The 18,093-nt window shown below is 42.8% G+C and overlaps 1 protein-coding gene across 2 annotated transcripts in view; it reads left to right on the top strand.

Moving 5' to 3' along the window:
* Entpd1 (ectonucleoside triphosphate diphosphohydrolase 1) overlaps positions 1–18,093 on the top strand; it is a 118,612-nt gene that overhangs the window by 30,723 nt on the left and 69,796 nt on the right. The window contains exon 1 of one of the 2 annotated variants that reach the window (XM_048452850.3): positions 3,681–3,839. The exons of the other annotated variant lie outside the window; for it this stretch is intronic. Coding sequence (XP_048308807.1) covers positions 3,824–3,839 — 16 coding nt within the window. The 5' untranslated portion in view covers positions 3,681–3,823. Of the gene's footprint in view, positions 1–3,680; positions 3,840–18,093 lie in introns of those variants that run through there. 2 annotated transcript variants of the gene reach the window in all.

Genomic DNA, 18,093 nt, shown 5'->3' with positions numbered 1-18,093 from the left:
CGTTCATCAGAAAGTACATAATGATGTGTTGTACCTCCTTTTGTGATGCAGACAGCACTGATGATTATTCCATAAACACATGGTGTAATCAGTTGTTAGCGAAACAGTGACAAGCAAAGGCTGCCAGTGGTGTTCCTTTCTTCTCTGTAAGCCTTGAAAGAGAACTTTCCTCATGAGCCATTGGGTTGTCTGGTACAGGTTGTGCAACCTAGGTGGTGGAGTGTTGATTTCCACCCATTATAAACACTGCCCATCCATGTCACATATCTTATGAGTTTCAACCCATTGTGGTTATTATTTCGATTTCTGCTTCAACTTTTCCCACTTTGACTAATGCCATCTACCTGGGATTGGCCCCTCATTCTGGTGTGGCCCTAGCTGTTTTGGATAGCAGTCCTGTTTTCTCATATTACAAAATGCTTCAGACTTATATTCTCATATGCTTTCTGCCTTAGACTTGGGCTCAGATGTCTTTCCAGAGAGTCTGGTTCATTATTGGAGAATAATAGTGCAGATCACAGCCTTGATGGTAGGTTGTATAAAGGAGAATTCCTTAAAGAGGCTGTGTCCACAAACTGCTAAAACTGCACCATTATGGAGACATTAGAATGTTACAGGTCCAGAGGCCAATTACCTTCTTTTGGGTAATTAGCTCTTTGAAGCCACTCCTTGCCCATCTGAGTGTCAGAACTAACAACCTGTAACAAATAGCTAAAATCCTTTGAAATCTACTAACTTAGTGGGCGCTAGGGGCGCTAGCTTCTACCAACTCTAAGCTAAGAATGCCATCAGACAGCATCTTGAGATTCTAGAACAGCCTCCCTCCCCCTCTCTTATGTAACTGTAAAATCATCTCTGGATTGGTGGAAGCTAGTGGTCTGCTAAGTTTCAAAGGTTTTTATCTATTTGCCTCAGGTAGTCAGTTCTGACACACAAGTGGGTGAGGAGTGGCTAGCTCAAGATAAGGTCCTGAGCCTCTGGGACTGTAGCAATCCCAGTTCGCCTTTTAATTGATCAAGCAGTCTTTGCCGACACAACTCCTTTCTCAGGAATTAGGAGGGAGTGGTGGTGACCCAGGGAAGGCAAAGTCACAATCTGTGAAAAGGGAAAGAGGCACCAGGCTGATGGCATATTTGTTTTTAAATAAATAGAAACAACCAAAATTGTGGAAAACTACATATAGCATAAAATGTACACTATTAACATCTGTGGCTAATAGTTATGCCTTGTTAAATACATCTGCACTTGAACAACTGATCTCCAGAGTGTTGTCATCCTGCAAAACTGAATTCTCTATGTTCATTAAGTCCCAGAATTCATTGTTAAGAGTAGGAGTTATTTAACTACTTTAGATGCTAAGGGAGGGACTGACATAATGTAGGAGATTGAAAGTATAGGAAAAAAATCAAGCTTTTTTTCTAAGAACATGCGTTAAAAATACATTCCATCAGTAAAAGGAGGACTGGTATATTTAGCTGTAGCAACCCCCATCTTTCTTGAGCACCTTTCTTACTTTCTACTTTCTTTTGGGAAAAAAAAAACAAACCCAAATTATAAGGATGGATTTTTTTTGTACAGAATACTGAATTTTAAAGCAATTTTCAGGCCTTTACACGGCACTTCGATCTGCCGTCTCTTCTGTAAGCTGCTGTTCCTCTGCATGTGAGATAACACATGCTTGCCTATCATGCTTTGCCGACCGATACCAAGGAGCTAAGCAATACAATTACAACACCTCTCCTGGCTGAATCAGAAGTTGGATATTAGATTCTCTTATCTACCCAGCCCCATCTGTTGCTGACCAAGCCAAAGAGAGTGAAAGAGAAGGAATCAGATTTTTAAGAAATCTTTAGTCGACAGCTTCTGAGTGGGACACGAATTTTAATTTTTCATTTTGATTGATTGATTGATTGATTGATTGACTTTTCAAGACAGGGTTTCTCTGTGTAGCCCTGGCTGTCTTGGAACTCACTCTGTAGACCAGACTGGCCTCGAATCCCAAGAGATCTGCCTTGCCTCTGTCTCTGAGTCCTGGGATTAAAGGCATGCATCACCACCAACTGGCTTTAATTTGTTTTCAGTAGAGCACTGTGACCTCATAGCCTCAATGGAGGGTTCACTGTTAGGTTTGGGTGAGTTCCTGACCCTTTCTGCGCTCTGGATCTTCCATTAATCATGCCCCCCTCTCTCTCTGGCTTTGGTAGTTTAGCTTCCGTCTTGGAGGACACAGATTATTTTGTAGGTATCCTTTTTTTTTAATTGTCCCCTAAATAGTAGCAGTACGCATGCAATCACAAAATCTCAAAGATTACTGATATTTGCAAATATCCCATTATGCCACTTTAAGACAATGCTACTCTTACAGGACAAATGGCAAACCCATATTCATTATTAGAAATGTAGGTTAAACTGGCCCTAGAGAAGGCATTCATTAGATTTTTCATTTAGTGTAATTAATTGTTCTTCTAAATGCAAACTCCTGTAGTTATGCACAGAAAGACACAGAGAGTCTTGTGATACAGTTCTGGATTTATCTAAGTACCCAGAATTCCCTGAGCACATGCTGTGTGGCAGACACTGCCCTGTACAAAACATCTAAACTGAAAAGTCAACCCTGCCCCCTTATTATCTGAAGTAAAATAGTGTAGCAGACTGAAAGTGTAGAAGAGAATGTATTGCCATCAAAGCAGTCTTCCGTGGTCACCAAGAAAAGACTTTTGTGTAGAACTATGTTTTGTGGTATAATTAGCTTCAAACACGACCTCTCTGCTATAAAAGAAATACAGAAAAAAAAGCAAAACCAAAAGCAAACATGAGCCAGGAATCCGAAGGCGGTGTCTGCGGTCCTGCATTGCTGCTGTTCACAAATCAGCTGGTACTCCGTGTTTAACTGAGTACCTGCACTGTGGGAGGAGCTAGTGTTGAGTGCGTGATGGCAAACAGGAGAAACTGGACTCCATGCTCTGTGGCTTGTGAATAAGCAGGTGGTTTAGTTTCTTGCTGTCTTGTTTTGATGGGATGCCTGAGGTCTCCTTTAAGCCTCAAATGCTAACACATAACTCAAAGGAGCAACTGTCCAGTGACTTTGGGGTTGAAGACTTACCTTCTTCCCTGAGGCCTAGCCCTTTTCTTCATTTCAAAACAAGTTCATAGATAGTTTCAAATTTATTTGGTCAGCCTCTCGCCTATATTTGGGTCACCATGCAAAGTCTGGGAGTGGCTATCCATGTTTTAAGACTTTGGAGGTAGGGAGTCAAAGTTGGGAAAGGTGGGTGATTTTTGTCACTTGGGAGGTGGCAGTGGTGAGCAGTTTGCTTGGCCTTGACTATCAAGGGCACAGGTTTCTAATTATTTGGCTTCGTAATTACAGATACAGAGTTTTGTTGTTGTTATTTTTCCTCTTGCAGAAAAAAAAATTAGAGAGAAAAACAGATTTTCTTTTTTTTTTTTTGTAACAGAGAGGGTGAGGGGTATATAAAAGAAGAAGGGGAAGGAAAGAGCCTTGAACACATACTGCTTCAAGCCCAGGAAAAAATAAACTACAACCCGTTACAACCCCAGTAAGCTTTCGAGTAACTAGGGAAACGAACCGCCTTACTCCTCTACCAATCTGTATTTCTAGTCAATGAAAAGGACACAGGCTTTGAGGTTCCTTCCGAAACCGGCTGGCTAATTTAGCCCCTCCCACAAGCCCTAGGGTCTGTTATATCTCTGATCCGTGAGTACCTCTCTCACAGAAAGCCACCCCAGCAAGCAGAGGCAGCAAAAACAAAAACACCCAAGACAAACGAGGAAAGAGGAAGAAAACAAAAAGCTGCCCCTTATGGAAGATATAAAGGGTAAGACCAGAACTGATTTGATCCAAACCCTTCAGGGGAAAAAAGCCCAATTCCAGAGCAAGTTCTTGAAAGAGGCATAGGCAATGCGCCTGAATGAACTTTCCCACTCTCCTCCTGAGCGAGGCGGAGGGAGCTTTGGAAAGCAGAGCTCTGGGGCTGCCGTGCAGGCTGGCTCTTGATGAATATTCATAATTAATTGGTATGCAGATCTGCTTTTTTTTCCCCCTTCTTAGCGGCAAGTAACTGTTTTTCAATCCTCCGGTACCTAAAGAGACAGCTGTTTCATCTACAGTCTGGAGTCATCTCGTCTCGGTTTGAGTCCCTGGTTAGCAGATGCTGGGTTCTGCGTGTAGATTTGTTTTGTTCGAATTTCCTGCGTTCTTACTTCTGGGACATTAGCAAAGGCTCCTGCTCCTTCTCTGCCGGGAGTTGGACAGGCAAGTTAATGTGGCAAGAGACTGTCACAACAGGACCCTAGAGTATGCCTTGTAAAAAAGGCTGCAAACTTCTTGAGCTATGTGGGGGAGTGCGCTTGTCCCCGCGAGGGAGAGGGCTGGAGGGAGGAAAAGGAAGAGATCCTCCAAAAAGAGCAGGTCGTATCTGACTGACCACATTAGATTTTGTCTAGGAAACTACAACGGCAGACTGGTTTGCACAAATGGTGTGCAGTCTCTGCCTTTTTACCTCTTTTGGGCATTTTCTGCCAGGACGGAGAGCCAGCTGCTTGCCAGTTCTGGGGAGCCAGGAACAAAGGGGGAATGTAGGGTCGCAAACCCACTTCATCGCCAGCTTCTAATATGCTCACAGGTTTCTGTCACATAGGTTGCAGAAGGGACTGGAGAATAGCAAACAGATTTCTTCCTAATTAAAGTAGAGGACAGCTGTGTGGGTTTCCTAAGTCTTTACACTGTGCTCGGACCCGTGTCCCCTTTACCATGCATTCCTGCTATGCATCTCTCTCATCCATATAAGGTAAGTGCTATCCATATCGTGTCTGTTTCCTGAGGAACGAAGAGGGCAGCTCACCTTGTGATCCGGTACTTAGGAAGTGACACCTGTGAATGCAGGCAGGCATTCTGTGCTTAGGCAGTGGTAAGCTTGGATGCAGGGGGCCAGGGGACGACTACTGTCTACTCCACGCTGCCGCTCTGTTCAGAGGGCTCTCTTGGACACAGTCTGGATCACTGGGTTCTAGGCTTGTGGATCTCTGAAGCCACTGGGGAAGAGTTAGTAATTCTAGTCTGTCAAAGAATTCGTATTTTGCAATCAAGTTTCCACCGCCAGTTTCAGTTGGTGTTAATGGTAATTCTTCATGGGGGAGAGGCAGACATCCTTATTATGTGTGGCCTTTAGGGGGAGAATCTGAGCTCGGAGGCGGGACTCAAATGTCTATCTGTCAAAAAGTCTAGATCTGAGGAGAGTTCCTCTACTTCTGGTTTCTCTTCTGAACATGTCCCCACCCCCAAGAAGCCCTCACCAGCCACTTTCAGTTCCCTGGGGAACTGGTATTTCCTCCCGCCCGGCCTGCACTTTCCTCTATCTTGAAAGCATATCTGACCACTTTTCTTCCTTATCCTGGAGCCAACTCCCCTCTGTTTGAATTCCAGTGCCATCATTTTTACTGTGAGCCTCAGTTTCTCACCTATGAATTGAGGAGAATAAACCTGCCTCGGAGGGTTGTAAGGACAGAAGAACGATCTATACGAAGTTCCTTATGTAGACCATGTACTCAATAAATGCGGACTGTGGCTGTTACTCCTAGATTTTTCTTGAGTATTGCTCTCTCATTAAGCCTCTTCCACACTTTCACCTAGATCAGCACCTGCCTTGGATGTTTCTACAACACCTCACCTTTAATGTTTAAGATGGCACTTATTATACCCACCTGTTTTCCTTATCTCTGTCATTTTCCAGCCCCAAATGATAACGTCTATATTCATCTTTGAATGTATGATATCCAGCGCACCTTTTCCCCCCCAGCCTTAAAAGTCATGGTCACTTTGTTGTCCATGCAGGCAGAATGGTGGGAGAGAGGCCTCAGTCGTGACCACAGGGCAGAAGGCAGCTGCGGTGCTAACACAGTAGCCTTAGAAGATGTGGAGCTGGGTGACACTCAGCAAGAATCCTGAGCCTAGGTACTGACTCAGTAAGAGCCACAAGGCAGTCAGCGGCCTGTGGCTGGGCTAGCAGTTTCACCACACGAGGTCCACACACAGGTCTCTGATGTCCTTATTATGAATCAGCTTGGTGCTCATAAGCCACAAGAAGAAGTCCTTGGACTTGGTAATTAGCCTTTCAGAGAAGATGCTAGTTTCGTCTAGAGGGTGGGGCTTCACAGGCAAGTCTAGAAGTTCTTGTTAGCCACAAGCACCTTGAGCTCCTTAGTGGGCTTTCAGCCAGTATCTAATAAGCTATTGTTATTGTAGTTGGTATCCACTCAAGAGCCCAAAGGGTTTACAAGGGACCTTAGAGTTTGTAGTATGGCTCACCCCCCACCCCATGATGCGTGTAACTCCTAACCAGTCCACAAACAAATTTCTTGGTAGATACTCAGAAAAACAAAATGCCAACTTCCTCTAGGTTGATGGTCTTAATTGGCGATGTGACTTCATGCCAAAGCATCCAGTAGAGCTCTGGATGAACTTCAGTCTCTATCCCTAATCAGCTAGACACCAAAGTGGAGATTTTTAGGATATCTCCTAGCATACCTTTGCTGTCTCTGAACAAAACACCTGATTTGATAGTGCCTCTCTAGTCCTGCTTTCTAGAACCCTTGCTGTCTGAGGCAGTGTGTTATGGTAATGAAAGAAATGCAAACACTGCCGAGCCTGGCCCTGGGTAAAATCATAATGTACACTGTTTGTTCCCAACACCCCTCTTTTCCTCTTCCTGGCGTACCTTCAAAGCGATTTGACAAATAGTGTTTGTCTGCCATTTGTAAGTACCTGTGCCAGCTCCTTGGGATATAAACAGTCTGCACATGATGTAGCAGGGAAGGGAGACATATGAAACCAATTCTAATGGAAGCCAGACTCTGTCGAGTGCTAATAATAGCTCGCATTGATTATTAAGTGCCAGGCATTGTAATGTTTTATGTATGTCGTCTCATCTAATCATCTCATCAACTCTTTGGTCTTGATTTATGTTTGTCACCCTTATGGAAGGAAGTCACTCAGTCAGAGTCACCCAGCTGGTAAGAGGCAGAAGGATCATTTTTGGCCAAGTGGTCAGTCTATAAAGCCTGAACTAGCAGACGAGTCCCTCACCTCCTGAGAGCCACAAGAGCAGTCCGATGGCAGGGACATGAGGAACACAACTCGGAGTGATGACTTCTCAGAACACTTCTCAATGGGCTGCTTTCAGTTGGCCTTAACAAGGTTAAGTGAAGTGCAGCGCCCACAGAAAGCCCCTTCCTTCCCAGTCAATAACGCCGAGGGAAGTTTTCTTCTAACTAAAGCTGCAGCCTGCCCTGTGGAGTGAAAATCTCCCTCTCGTTTCCACCTTCCGAGCAGGACCTATTTGCTTCCTGTCCTGGAGATTCGAAGGCAGAGTTGCGGGGAGTCTTGACCATTGTTGTGGCCAGTCCTAACAATTGTAGAGAGTTAGGGATAACCAACCATGCAATTAAGTAAACATTTACAGAGTGATCAGCTGCACATTAAATGATGTCCTTTATCATGATTTCCCTCCGTAGCAACAGAGGAAGTGATGAGATACATCTGGCAACAGCGATTGCAATTCGAATTGCTCTTAATTGTCCAAAGCGTCTTTTCCTCCTCTGTGGTTTTACAGTAGCTTCTCTATTCTAATCAGTAGTTATGACCAAGAGAGAATTTAATTCAGGTGTGCTGGGCTCGGCCTGTGCGGGGTGATGGCAAGGCCTGTGGGAAATTATGTAGAGTTTATTCCTTCAGATATTTTAGAGAGAGGCCAGAACTGAGGGTAGCCCTTGTGGTGAAGAATCGTCAGGCATCTTGACGATTTGACGGAAGGGAGAGGGAGAGGCATGAGCTTAGTTGTGTGCCTCCGTGTGTGCGTGTGTGCATGCGTGCATATTTCTGGGATTGAAGCTTTTAGACTTCAACATGCATATGTATCTTTGAAGATAATAAAATTCAGACCCCTTCAGAAGCTTTGGGGTGTGGCTGAGGCCCTACAATCCTCACACAGGCCAGGTGTGATGCTGACCTCCATAGCAATCTGACTGACTGTGTCAGAAGGTCATCTCTTAGTCTTGGGGCTTATTTGGTACCCATGGGTCCACCCTTCACCCCTCCTTCACCCCATACTCTCCGAGCTGCCGTGGAGAGCCACTGAGTAACCAAGCCATTCAGGATAATGGGAAGTCGAATTCATTTTTACTTTCAGAAAAATATATACCCTACGACAGGATGTTCAGCCTCGAGTTTGCTATAACTTAGAAACAAGCCCGCCTTTTCAGCACACAATCTACTACAGAACAAAAAGGCCTTCTGTTAGAGCGCATAAGTATTTTTGCGTTTAAAAGGTTTGTTACTTTTAGTTGCATGTATGTGTGTGTTTGTGTGGGTATATGCATGTTACTGCAGATGCCCATAGAGGCCAGAGGTATTGGATGACTTGAAGCTGGGGGATTCAGGCAGTTGTGAGCCACTGACATAGGTGCTGGGAGCAGAACACAGGTCCTCTGCAGGAAAGGACATGCTCCTAACAGCTGAGCCATCTCTCCAGCCCCTAGTCTCAACTTTTCTCAGGGAAGGTGGGGGCTACAGAGACCCAGGGTTTGGACACTGGGCGTGGTCTGTGGGAAGGGTCCCAGTTGCAAAGGTAGGAAAGTAGATTCAGAGAGGAATGCTGGGATTTCTTTAGGTTTGGGAATTGAGGGGATTCTAAGCAGAAACCATTGTTGGAGAGGTGAAGCTGAGGAAGATGCTGTCTGATGGGCACACGGCTTATACTTTTCTGATTCTGTACTATCAAGGTACTTTAGAGACCAAATTATAGAACTTGATCAACATGAAGAGGTGTTTCCTTTGTTTATTTTTGAAATTTTTATAGTTTTATATAATAGTTTTTTGACCTAGACAAAATGTCTTTTACACACACACACACACACACACACGTAAGGCCTGGGATCCTATTGCCTCAAACCCCTGGTGTTGGAATATGGGCATGTGCCACCAAGCCTGGCAAGGAAAAATGCTTTATAAAAGGAGAAAATAAGTAACAATGACATTCAAAACAAAATGGGAGGAAAAAGGACTCATGCCCTTGAGGTAGAGTACAAGGAAGTAGAAGATGAAGGAATGTAAGGAATTATTTTTTGTGGTTGAAATTCAAGGAATCATTTCAGAGATATTTCTCTTGGCCTCACACAGAGTGTGTGTACAGTTCCTCTGTGTCCACGGGGATGCCAGTGGTCCAGTGCATACCGTGAGAACTCCATGTAACCCTGATTAGGGGGAGGAGAGGGCCTCGAGAGCTGGGAGGGGGGTCTGCCCCCTCATTCACCTTTCCCGAGTACTACCTTGAATGAAAATGATAGTGACATGATCACCAGGCTGTGTACAGTTTTAAAGTCTGGCTTTAGGCAGCGCGTGAATCACAGGTATTTTCCATTTGTAGTGCACCTTTCACAGTCAAGTAGATTTAACCATTTCCATCTTTTGCAATGCCCCTAATACACGGCTGTGCAGGAGCTTCTTCCCTGTAAGTAGGGGTGCACTCTGAGGATGGAATCCTAGAAATAGGATTACTGGTTTAAAACCCGTAAATATTTTTTGAAGTTTTCTGTCACCGTTGCTAAGTTACCATCCCAAGGTCAAGTTGGTTCCCCAAGGTCAAGTTAGTTCCCAAGGCATGAGCCCTTGGGTTCCCCTGCAGTTCCCTGTATTCTGGCATTCCCAACAGTGCTCATAATTGGTTAAAACTAATTGTATCAACTTTAAAAGTCTTTGTAACTTTTTTAGTTACTAGGAGTCTTTATGGTTCTCTTCACACAGTATGTTTCGTCTTTTGCATAATGTCTACAGTCTTTGTCATTTATTACTAGTTTGCATTTTATGTTTTTAATTTAATTTATGTGAGTGATCCATCACCTAAAGATATTTAATCTTCTGCCATACTTTCAGTAGTTTTGTGGAATATCTTCCTAGTGTTTTCATAATATTTTGTACTATTTTTATGAAGACATCCAACTCATTTTTAAAACAACTTTGTAGTTTATAAGTAGTTTGATACTGTATCTTTATTACCTCCTTAACCCATGGTAATATGTTTTAAGACTAAATGATTCCTTTTTTTGTTTAGATTATTATTAATTTTTCATTTGCTTCTTAATAGTTAGAGAATATAGTTTTATAATATCTGAAATATCCTTGTAAATAAACATGATGAGTTTTTATAAACCTGTGAATACTTATAAATGTAATTTATTATTTTTAAAATATAAAATTGATATTAATCAGTTTAATTTCTTTAATTATGTTGTAATTCATCTCCAGTTATAATTTTCCTCCATGTGAAATTATAGTGCACATGCATTCACTAAGTTTGAGAGCATGTTAGTGTGTGTGTATGTGTGTGTAGTGTACATGTGTTTGCACATGTATGAGTGTAGGTTGATGCCCGAAATGATGTTAATGCCTTCCTCAAAATCTGTCCACCATGTTTATTAAGGCAGGGTCTCTGGCTGAACCAGAAGCTTACTTGCTGGTAGGCCAATCTGCTGTCTACATCCACCTGTTTCTGCTGCTCAAGACAGGCATTCCCAGCTATGCCTGACTGTTTACATGGGTGCTGTAGGTTTGAACACAGGTCCTCATGCTCTCACAGCGAACACTCTTACCTACTGAGCTATATCCCTATCCCCAGACTTCAAGTCCTTTGAGAGAATAAATTGCTTTGTGTGCTAATTTGTGGTAGCAGTCATTATTAGCACACTAATATGGTAAGTATTTAATAAATGGATATGAAGTTACTTTAGTTACCACACAGATGGGATTGGGTCACATACTTTTCTAATCACTTTACAGATGTTAATTTAGTTTTGAAACAACATTAGAAATTGGTGCTGTTTAATTTCACTCTTTTACTGATAGTTGAGGAATGACAGCAGTTAAGCAACTCAACGAATGTCTCTCATTTGGGAAATGTAGAGTTCAGACTCAAATTCTAGGCATTGGTCTCATTGTTATTTGGAGATATGGCTCACAGTGACTCTTGTATTTGAAACTTACAATGTGGTGGGTGCTAGTATAGTTCCATAATTGTGGACGATTGTCACAATCAATTTTTAACATTTTTGTTATTCCAAAGCCTCTGCACCCACTAATAATCACTTCCCATTTCCTAAGTACTCCCCCACCCTTCTCCTGTCCCAGGCCCCAGGCACACACAGTCTAGTTTTCTTCATAGCTCCGTCTGTCTCATCTATGTCCCTGTCTATGACATTCTGTGTCACATCACCCTTTAGCTGTGCATCACTTGGTTGCTACGGGAACTGTTTTATATTTGTTTTTTTGTTGTGAAGGATGCCGCTTTGTGTGTGTCTGGACAAACGTTTGTACAGACAGTACTTTAATTCTATAAGTCTAAACTTGGAGTGGCATTGTTCGGTCCAGTGTGTCTATGTCTACTCATTTGAGGTACAGCTAGACCATTTACTGAAGTAGGTGTGCTGTTTCACACCCCAGAATGTGATGTTCCAGTGTCTCTGCATCATGGTCAATACTTGTTGTTTATCATTGGTTAAAACCTTCCTAACAGGTGAGGAGTGGTGATTGGTGTGCTTTGGGTCTTGTTTCTGGATGGTTGATTGCTGTTATTCATGAGTTCTCAAGGCAATCATGCATCTTTTTTGGAGAAATGGCCATTTGGATTGTTGGCAGAGGCCGCTTGTTCATTCCCAGTCACCCAGACCTGAAATAAACACATAGAAACTGTATTAATTAAAATACTACTTAATAATAAGATTATTATTATTATTATTAACTTATAAATATTTATAGCTGGCTCTTATATCTTAAATTAACCCATTTGGCCTACTGGTGAGGCTCTGTCTGGCGTCCAGCTTCTGTCTCTTGCTGCAACTACATGGCTTCTCTCTGACTCTGCCTCTCTCCTCCTCTATCTGCTTGGAATTCCCACCTTGCTCTATTCTGTGTTGCAATAGTCCCAAAGCAGCTTCTTTATTAACCAATGGTATTCACAGCATACAGAGAAGAACCCCACATCAAATTGTTTTCCAATTTTTAAAAGTTTGACTTTTTATTGTTGATTTGCAATGATTCTTTATGTATTCTTTTTGTTCAGATGTATGATTTTCAAAAATTTTCTATATTCTAAAGTTCTTCCCATTTTTATAATAACTTTTGCTTACAAAAGTTTTACATCTTAAAGATATCCATATTTTCTTTGTTTTTATTTGGTTTTGATGTCATCTCTAAAAACTTAGTGCCTAGTCCATTTATACCTGTGATTTTTTTTAATTTCTTTTATTTTGTGTGTGTATTTTGCCTGTGTATGTGTACCTCATGCATGCAGTAGCCATGGAGTCCAGAAGAGGTCATCAGATCCCCTGGAACTAGGCTGCTAATAGTTGTGAACCACCATGTGTGTGCTGGGTATCAAACCTGGGTTCTTAACTGCTGAGACATCTCTCTAGACGCCTATGTTTTCCTCAACATTTTTCTGGTTTTTATCCTGATATTTAGATTTCTGATCCTTTCTGTCCCCCCCCACCCCTCTCTCTCTTCTGAATACCCAGTTGCCCCAGCATCATTGACAAGTGTTGCTATCCTCAGTGAATTATCTTGTCATAGTGGAGAATGAATTTGCTGTACATGAAGGTCTGTTTCTGGAGTCTCAGTCCTGTGTTCTCTCCAGACTGTCCTGGTCACTATAATTTTGAAGGGAACATCACAATCAGAAGTTTAAGTTCTATAGCTTTGCTTTCCTTTTCAAGATTGTTTTGAGCCCCTTGGGTTTTGAAATGAATATTGGGATCATCTTGTTAATTCCTGCAGAGAAGCTGCTTGAGATTTTGATAAGGGTTATACTGTTAAGGATGATTCATTATGCTGAACATAAATGTGTTTGGAGAAGATTGATGGTTGTTTTATCTCCAGCACAGCGGCAGTGCCTTAATCTACTGCTCTTTCAGCCAGCAATCACAACTCCACAGTTACTAGCCTGCTTCTCTATCAGAGACCTAGCTGCTCAGGTTGTATGCAGCCTTGCGGGAATTCTATTCCTGCAGGCACTGGCTTTGCTGCTACACCAAAGGTAGCTTTAACTAAATCTCTACTGTTCTTTTTATTAATAAAGCTTGAGGCTCAAAGACTGGGGTGAAAACCTGCTAGCTCAGAGAGGTTGAGCAGCACCTAGCTAACCTTCTGTTCTTGCTGGTGTCTTCCCCAAGCCCATCCTTCTGCTCTGCCAAAACAGAAGAGCCTGTGCCTCTCAAAACTCCTCCCTTCTTCTTCTCGTGTGTCTCTCTATCTCTCCTGAATGCCCTCTGAGGCTCTATGATTACTTTCTATCAACTAGTTGCTAACTCAGCCTCCTGACCCAAGATTAATTAATTTTATTTAATTAATGCAAAGGCAAGCTTGGGTTTCACAGTGTGATTGAATATCCCCAACAATTGTCATTTTAAAACTATCAAAGACAGATGCTAATAGAATTCCCAGTAAACTCAAGGCAACCTGTAGTACTGGATTTTAAATAGATGAATGAATCACCGTAAAAATCAGGCTGCTTTCCCATGAACATGTGGTAGCTCTCTTTTTATCTCCATCTTTAACTTCTTTCAATAACGTTTTCTGCTTTTTAGACCATAGGTTTTAGGTTCATTTTGTCATATTTATTGCTAAATTTCCTCTCTTTTGATGCCTTTTTAAGAATAACTGGAGCCAAACACATGCTTTTTAAAAGAATTTATTTATTTATTTTATGTCTATGGGTGCTCTATCTGCATTCATGTCTTTATGCCAGAAGAGGCATCAGATCCCACTAGAGATGGCTATAAGCTACCATGTGGTTGCAGGGAATTGAACTCAGGACCTGCAGAAGAACAGATCTTAACCACTGAGAAATTTCTCCAGCCCCAGACACATGCTTTTAACTGCAGCACTTCTGAGGCAGAGGCAGGCAGAACTCTGTGAGTTCTTGGGCTCATATATACTGTCCATCTTTATTTCCAGTGCATCTATATCATTTTATCAAAGATAGATAGATAGATAGATAGATAGATAGATAGATAGATAGATAGATAGATAGATGTCCTTCCTCATCTAAAACACTAGCTTTTGAAATGAATTTTCACATTGTTTTGATGAAGGAATTGAAATAGTCCATATTTGTTTACTTCCCTTTTCCTTTTGACCCTGGACCTTTGCTTATTCATTGTCATGAATGTAGCTTCAAATATGTGGATGATAGATATCTTACTTTCAACTCTATGGTAATCTGAAAAGGAAAGCACCTTGTGTTTAAATGTATCTTAATATTGAAGCAGAAATGAACAATTTTGATCTTAATGTGAAGAAAGGACTCAACAATTCCAGCTTCCCACGCCCATTTTTATCTTAAGTGTCTATCCTGTGCATGTTGTCAGCATCAGTGCTGGGGACATTAGTTGTCATGCATGACAGCTTTCCTCTTTAGCTATCAGTAAGCAGACTCCTTCCTGGAGACGCGTGCTGGTTGGTGTTCATTGTGATTCATTTCTCACAGTGCAGTCTGCATTCTTGAGCTCTTAGTCTGATGAGCTATTCTCTTAGCACAGCAAATTAACTTTCCAGAAAGATGATCATCAGGAGGAAGGGTGACTGGCTGTCCTCAGGACAGACGTCTTCACTGCCACATCCCCAGGAAAGTTCCTGCCGTGTTTCGGAAAGCCTGGAGCCATAGAGAGGCTGAGGTCGATGACAGTTTTCTGCCAGAACTGTTTGTTGTGCTCTGTATCCCAGCGTTATGATGTTTGCCGCAACGTAACTGAGGATAGACTTCCTTCTTCAGATTGGCCTAGGATAACCCTGCTGCTTTCCAGATGCAGCTGTTCTTAAGGGAGTGAGGGATCCCTCCCGTGGTTGTCCCTGACTTTTGCCTTAACTCTGCAAGGCTTATTATTTAGATATCTTTGGACTTCTATGAAAGTCCAAGTCTATGATTTTGACTTCTATGAAATCTCTGTGTTTGTTCTTTCTCATAGCAAAATCTTCTCCTAAAATCAAATATTTCCCTTTTTTTCCCTCTTTGTATCATTTTATTGATGGAGGTGACTTTCTCCTCCAGAGTTCAGCTTTATTGCAAAAGTTTTTTTAAAATTATTTTCTGTGTATGGGTGCTTTGTCTGCATATATGCCTATGCAAACATGTGCCTGCAGTACCTATGGAGGCCAGGAGGGGGCGTTGGATCCCCTGAAACTGGAGTTACAGAGAGTTGTGAGTTACCATGAGGGTGCTAGGAATTGAACCCAAATCTTCCTGTGGAAGAGCAGCCAGTGCTCTTAACCGATGAGCCGTCTCTCCAGCCCCATCTTTTTCTTTCTTTCTTTTTTTTAAATGTAATGGTTTAAACACTGGAGCTTTATCTCCAGCAAGCCTGAGAGATTTTGGGTGGGTGGTTTATCCACAGCTCTTGTGGAGTCAGCTTGGATCTCGTTTAGGATCCTCAAAGACTAGATCCTCAGTGTGGGAGGAGACCTACATCCTCCGGGCAGGACAGCGGTTTCTGACCCAGGAGAGAAGGCAAAAAGCATCTTGAGTATTTTCATGTTTCAGAAGACGGGGAGACTAGGCTGTCAAGTTCTGTCAATATTGTTGTCCAGAGGCTCAAGACGTCCGGGAAGGACCCTTCTCTGGGACTTGTTCTTGCTTTGCTTCTTCCTCAGAGAGAAAAACTGGAGCTGGGCAATGAGCTCTGCCCTGTGCTTAGCACGCTCCCCACTGCGATGCTGTCGTGGGTGAGGGTGTGGGTGGAATCAGAAACAAGGCACCAGAGGCTGCCCCAGACATTCCTTTGTCCCTCCTGTCACATTGTGCTGTATTTCCTCCTTCATGTGTTCTGTTGTTTCCAAGTGTAGCAGGGTTAGGAAGACATCTGAGTCCTTGCTTTACTTGCTCCTGGCCATACCACCCAGATAAAGACATGATGATCACTACTGCGTGTTCTTTATCCTAACATAAAATTATTTTATTTTGCAAAAACGTACTTCCTTTTGGATACACAGGTGGATTTTACTAAGACCGTGGGAAAATGTGGCAAAATATTTTGACTTGATATTGACATTGTCATCATGTTCAGTGGTCACAAGATTGTGCAATTGCTCTAGGGACATTTTAAGAACGAACCAGCCAGTTAGTGAGCAGTGATGTGGGGGTTAGCATTAGGCATCTGCAGTAACACCTCAGTAAACGAAGGATAACGGGGTCAAACACTAGAACGAGGACAGAGGAATGGGCAGGGAGAGTTCAGTTTTTTTTTTTTAAATATTTATTTATTATGTATACAATATTCTGTCTGTGTGTATACCTGCAGGCCAGAAGAGGGCACCAGACCCCATTATGAGATGGTTGTGAGCCACCATGTGGTTGCTGGGAATTGAACTCAGGACCTTTGGAAGAACAGGCAATGCTCTTAACCTCTGAGCCATCTCTCCAGCCCGAGAGTTCAGTTTTGACAGTGTTTCTGAAGCGGAGTTGGAGAGGTAACAGTTTAGGTGGCTTCCTGGGGGGAGGGGAGGGAAGAAGGATGTGAGGACTTCTGAGTTACAAGGTAGAGGGTTGGATCAATAACTATTTATAAATCAAGGCTGAGGACAGGTGAGGGAGAGCAGATTTGCAGGCTAGATAGCAAACATCTTGGATGCTAAATTGAGACGTTTATAAGACATCAGGTAAGGCACAGGTATTCTGTTGGTTGCTGGGAATTTGGATGTAGATCTCAGAGAGTGGGAGACTAGAGGAGCTGCAGTTGAGATGTAGAGTTAGTGGTCGGGAGTACAGGCAGGGATAAGTTAGTCTGTAGTACGGAGAATACAGACGGGAGACAGTGGGAAATGATACCTAGGGAAGCACCACGTTAAGAAAGGAGCAAGGAGAGAAAGGGATTAGGAAAAGAGACTCAGCGAGAATACCTTAAAAGGTAGAGGAAAGTCAAAGAGAGGGTTTGGACCTGGTAGTCAGGGGACCAATGTTCAAGTTCACAGCTGCAGAAAAGGCAAGAAGGATAGTGGGACTATATGCAGCCTCTCTCGTGGCATATCCTCCTGCATCCTCCTTACTGCCCAGTATGAGGCTGCATCCAGCCTCTCTCTTGTGGCATACCCACCTGTGTCCTGCATCCTCCGTCCAGCCCACAATGTGAGGTGAGGGTGCATCCAGTCTTTCTCTTGTAGCATTCTCACCTGCGTCCTTCCTACCCACAGCCCAGTGCTTTGGGAACTGAGATGCATTTTATGCTTGCTGCTAAAAATGCTCTTCTCAGAAAAATGAGGACCAGCAAGCTGGCTCAATGGGTAAAGGCATTTGCCATCAAACCTGCCAACCTGAGTTTCATTCTTGGGACTCATATGGTTAAGAGAGAGAGCCAATTACCCTGCAGGTTGTTCTCTGACCCCCACATGAATGTTGTGGAATGCAAAGATAAATAAGTGTAAGGGAATAAAACCTCTCATGGTATGTTTTACCATGAAGGAAATATGGTGACAGGATTGTGGAATTGTTATGTTGCTTGTGTGGATAGAATTCACATATTAAGAGACCAAAGTACAGGAATCAAGAAAGTAAGAATGAAGGGCTTCATGTGAGAAGAGCGGTGTTACTGGAAACTAGTGAGACCAAACAAAGAGTGAATTTGGTTATATTTGAATCATAAAAGTCAGCCGATGGGAGATGACCCAATATTCATTCATCAGACTGTACTTACTAAACAAAGCATGTGCAAAATGCATTTCTAGATGCAGAGGATACATCAGGAGACAAAATAAACCCCTTGACTTTTATGAGGCTCATATCACAGAGGAGGGGGTGCGGGAGAAGTAAAGCGTCTGTGTGCTCAGTGACAAGGGTTCAGAAGGGATGCAACAAGCAAGGAAGGTCAGAGGGGGTGTCCTGTGACAGTTTCTGGGATGACCATTCCAGGCGGAGGGGCCATTAGCTACAAAATCCTAAAGAGAAGTGAAAGGCATAAGAAACAAGGTCTGCAGCATAGTTCCTGGTGACTAAGGTAAGAGCCCAGGGACAGAACGTCTAGGTTCTAGGGGACCGC

The sequence above is a fragment of the Myodes glareolus genome, chromosome 7, assembly GCF_982192425.1.
Source record: "Myodes glareolus chromosome 7, mMyoGla1.1, whole genome shotgun sequence".
NCBI lineage: Eukaryota > Metazoa > Chordata > Mammalia > Rodentia > Cricetidae > Myodes > Myodes glareolus.
This window is presented reverse-complemented; position numbering and strand designations above follow the sequence as displayed.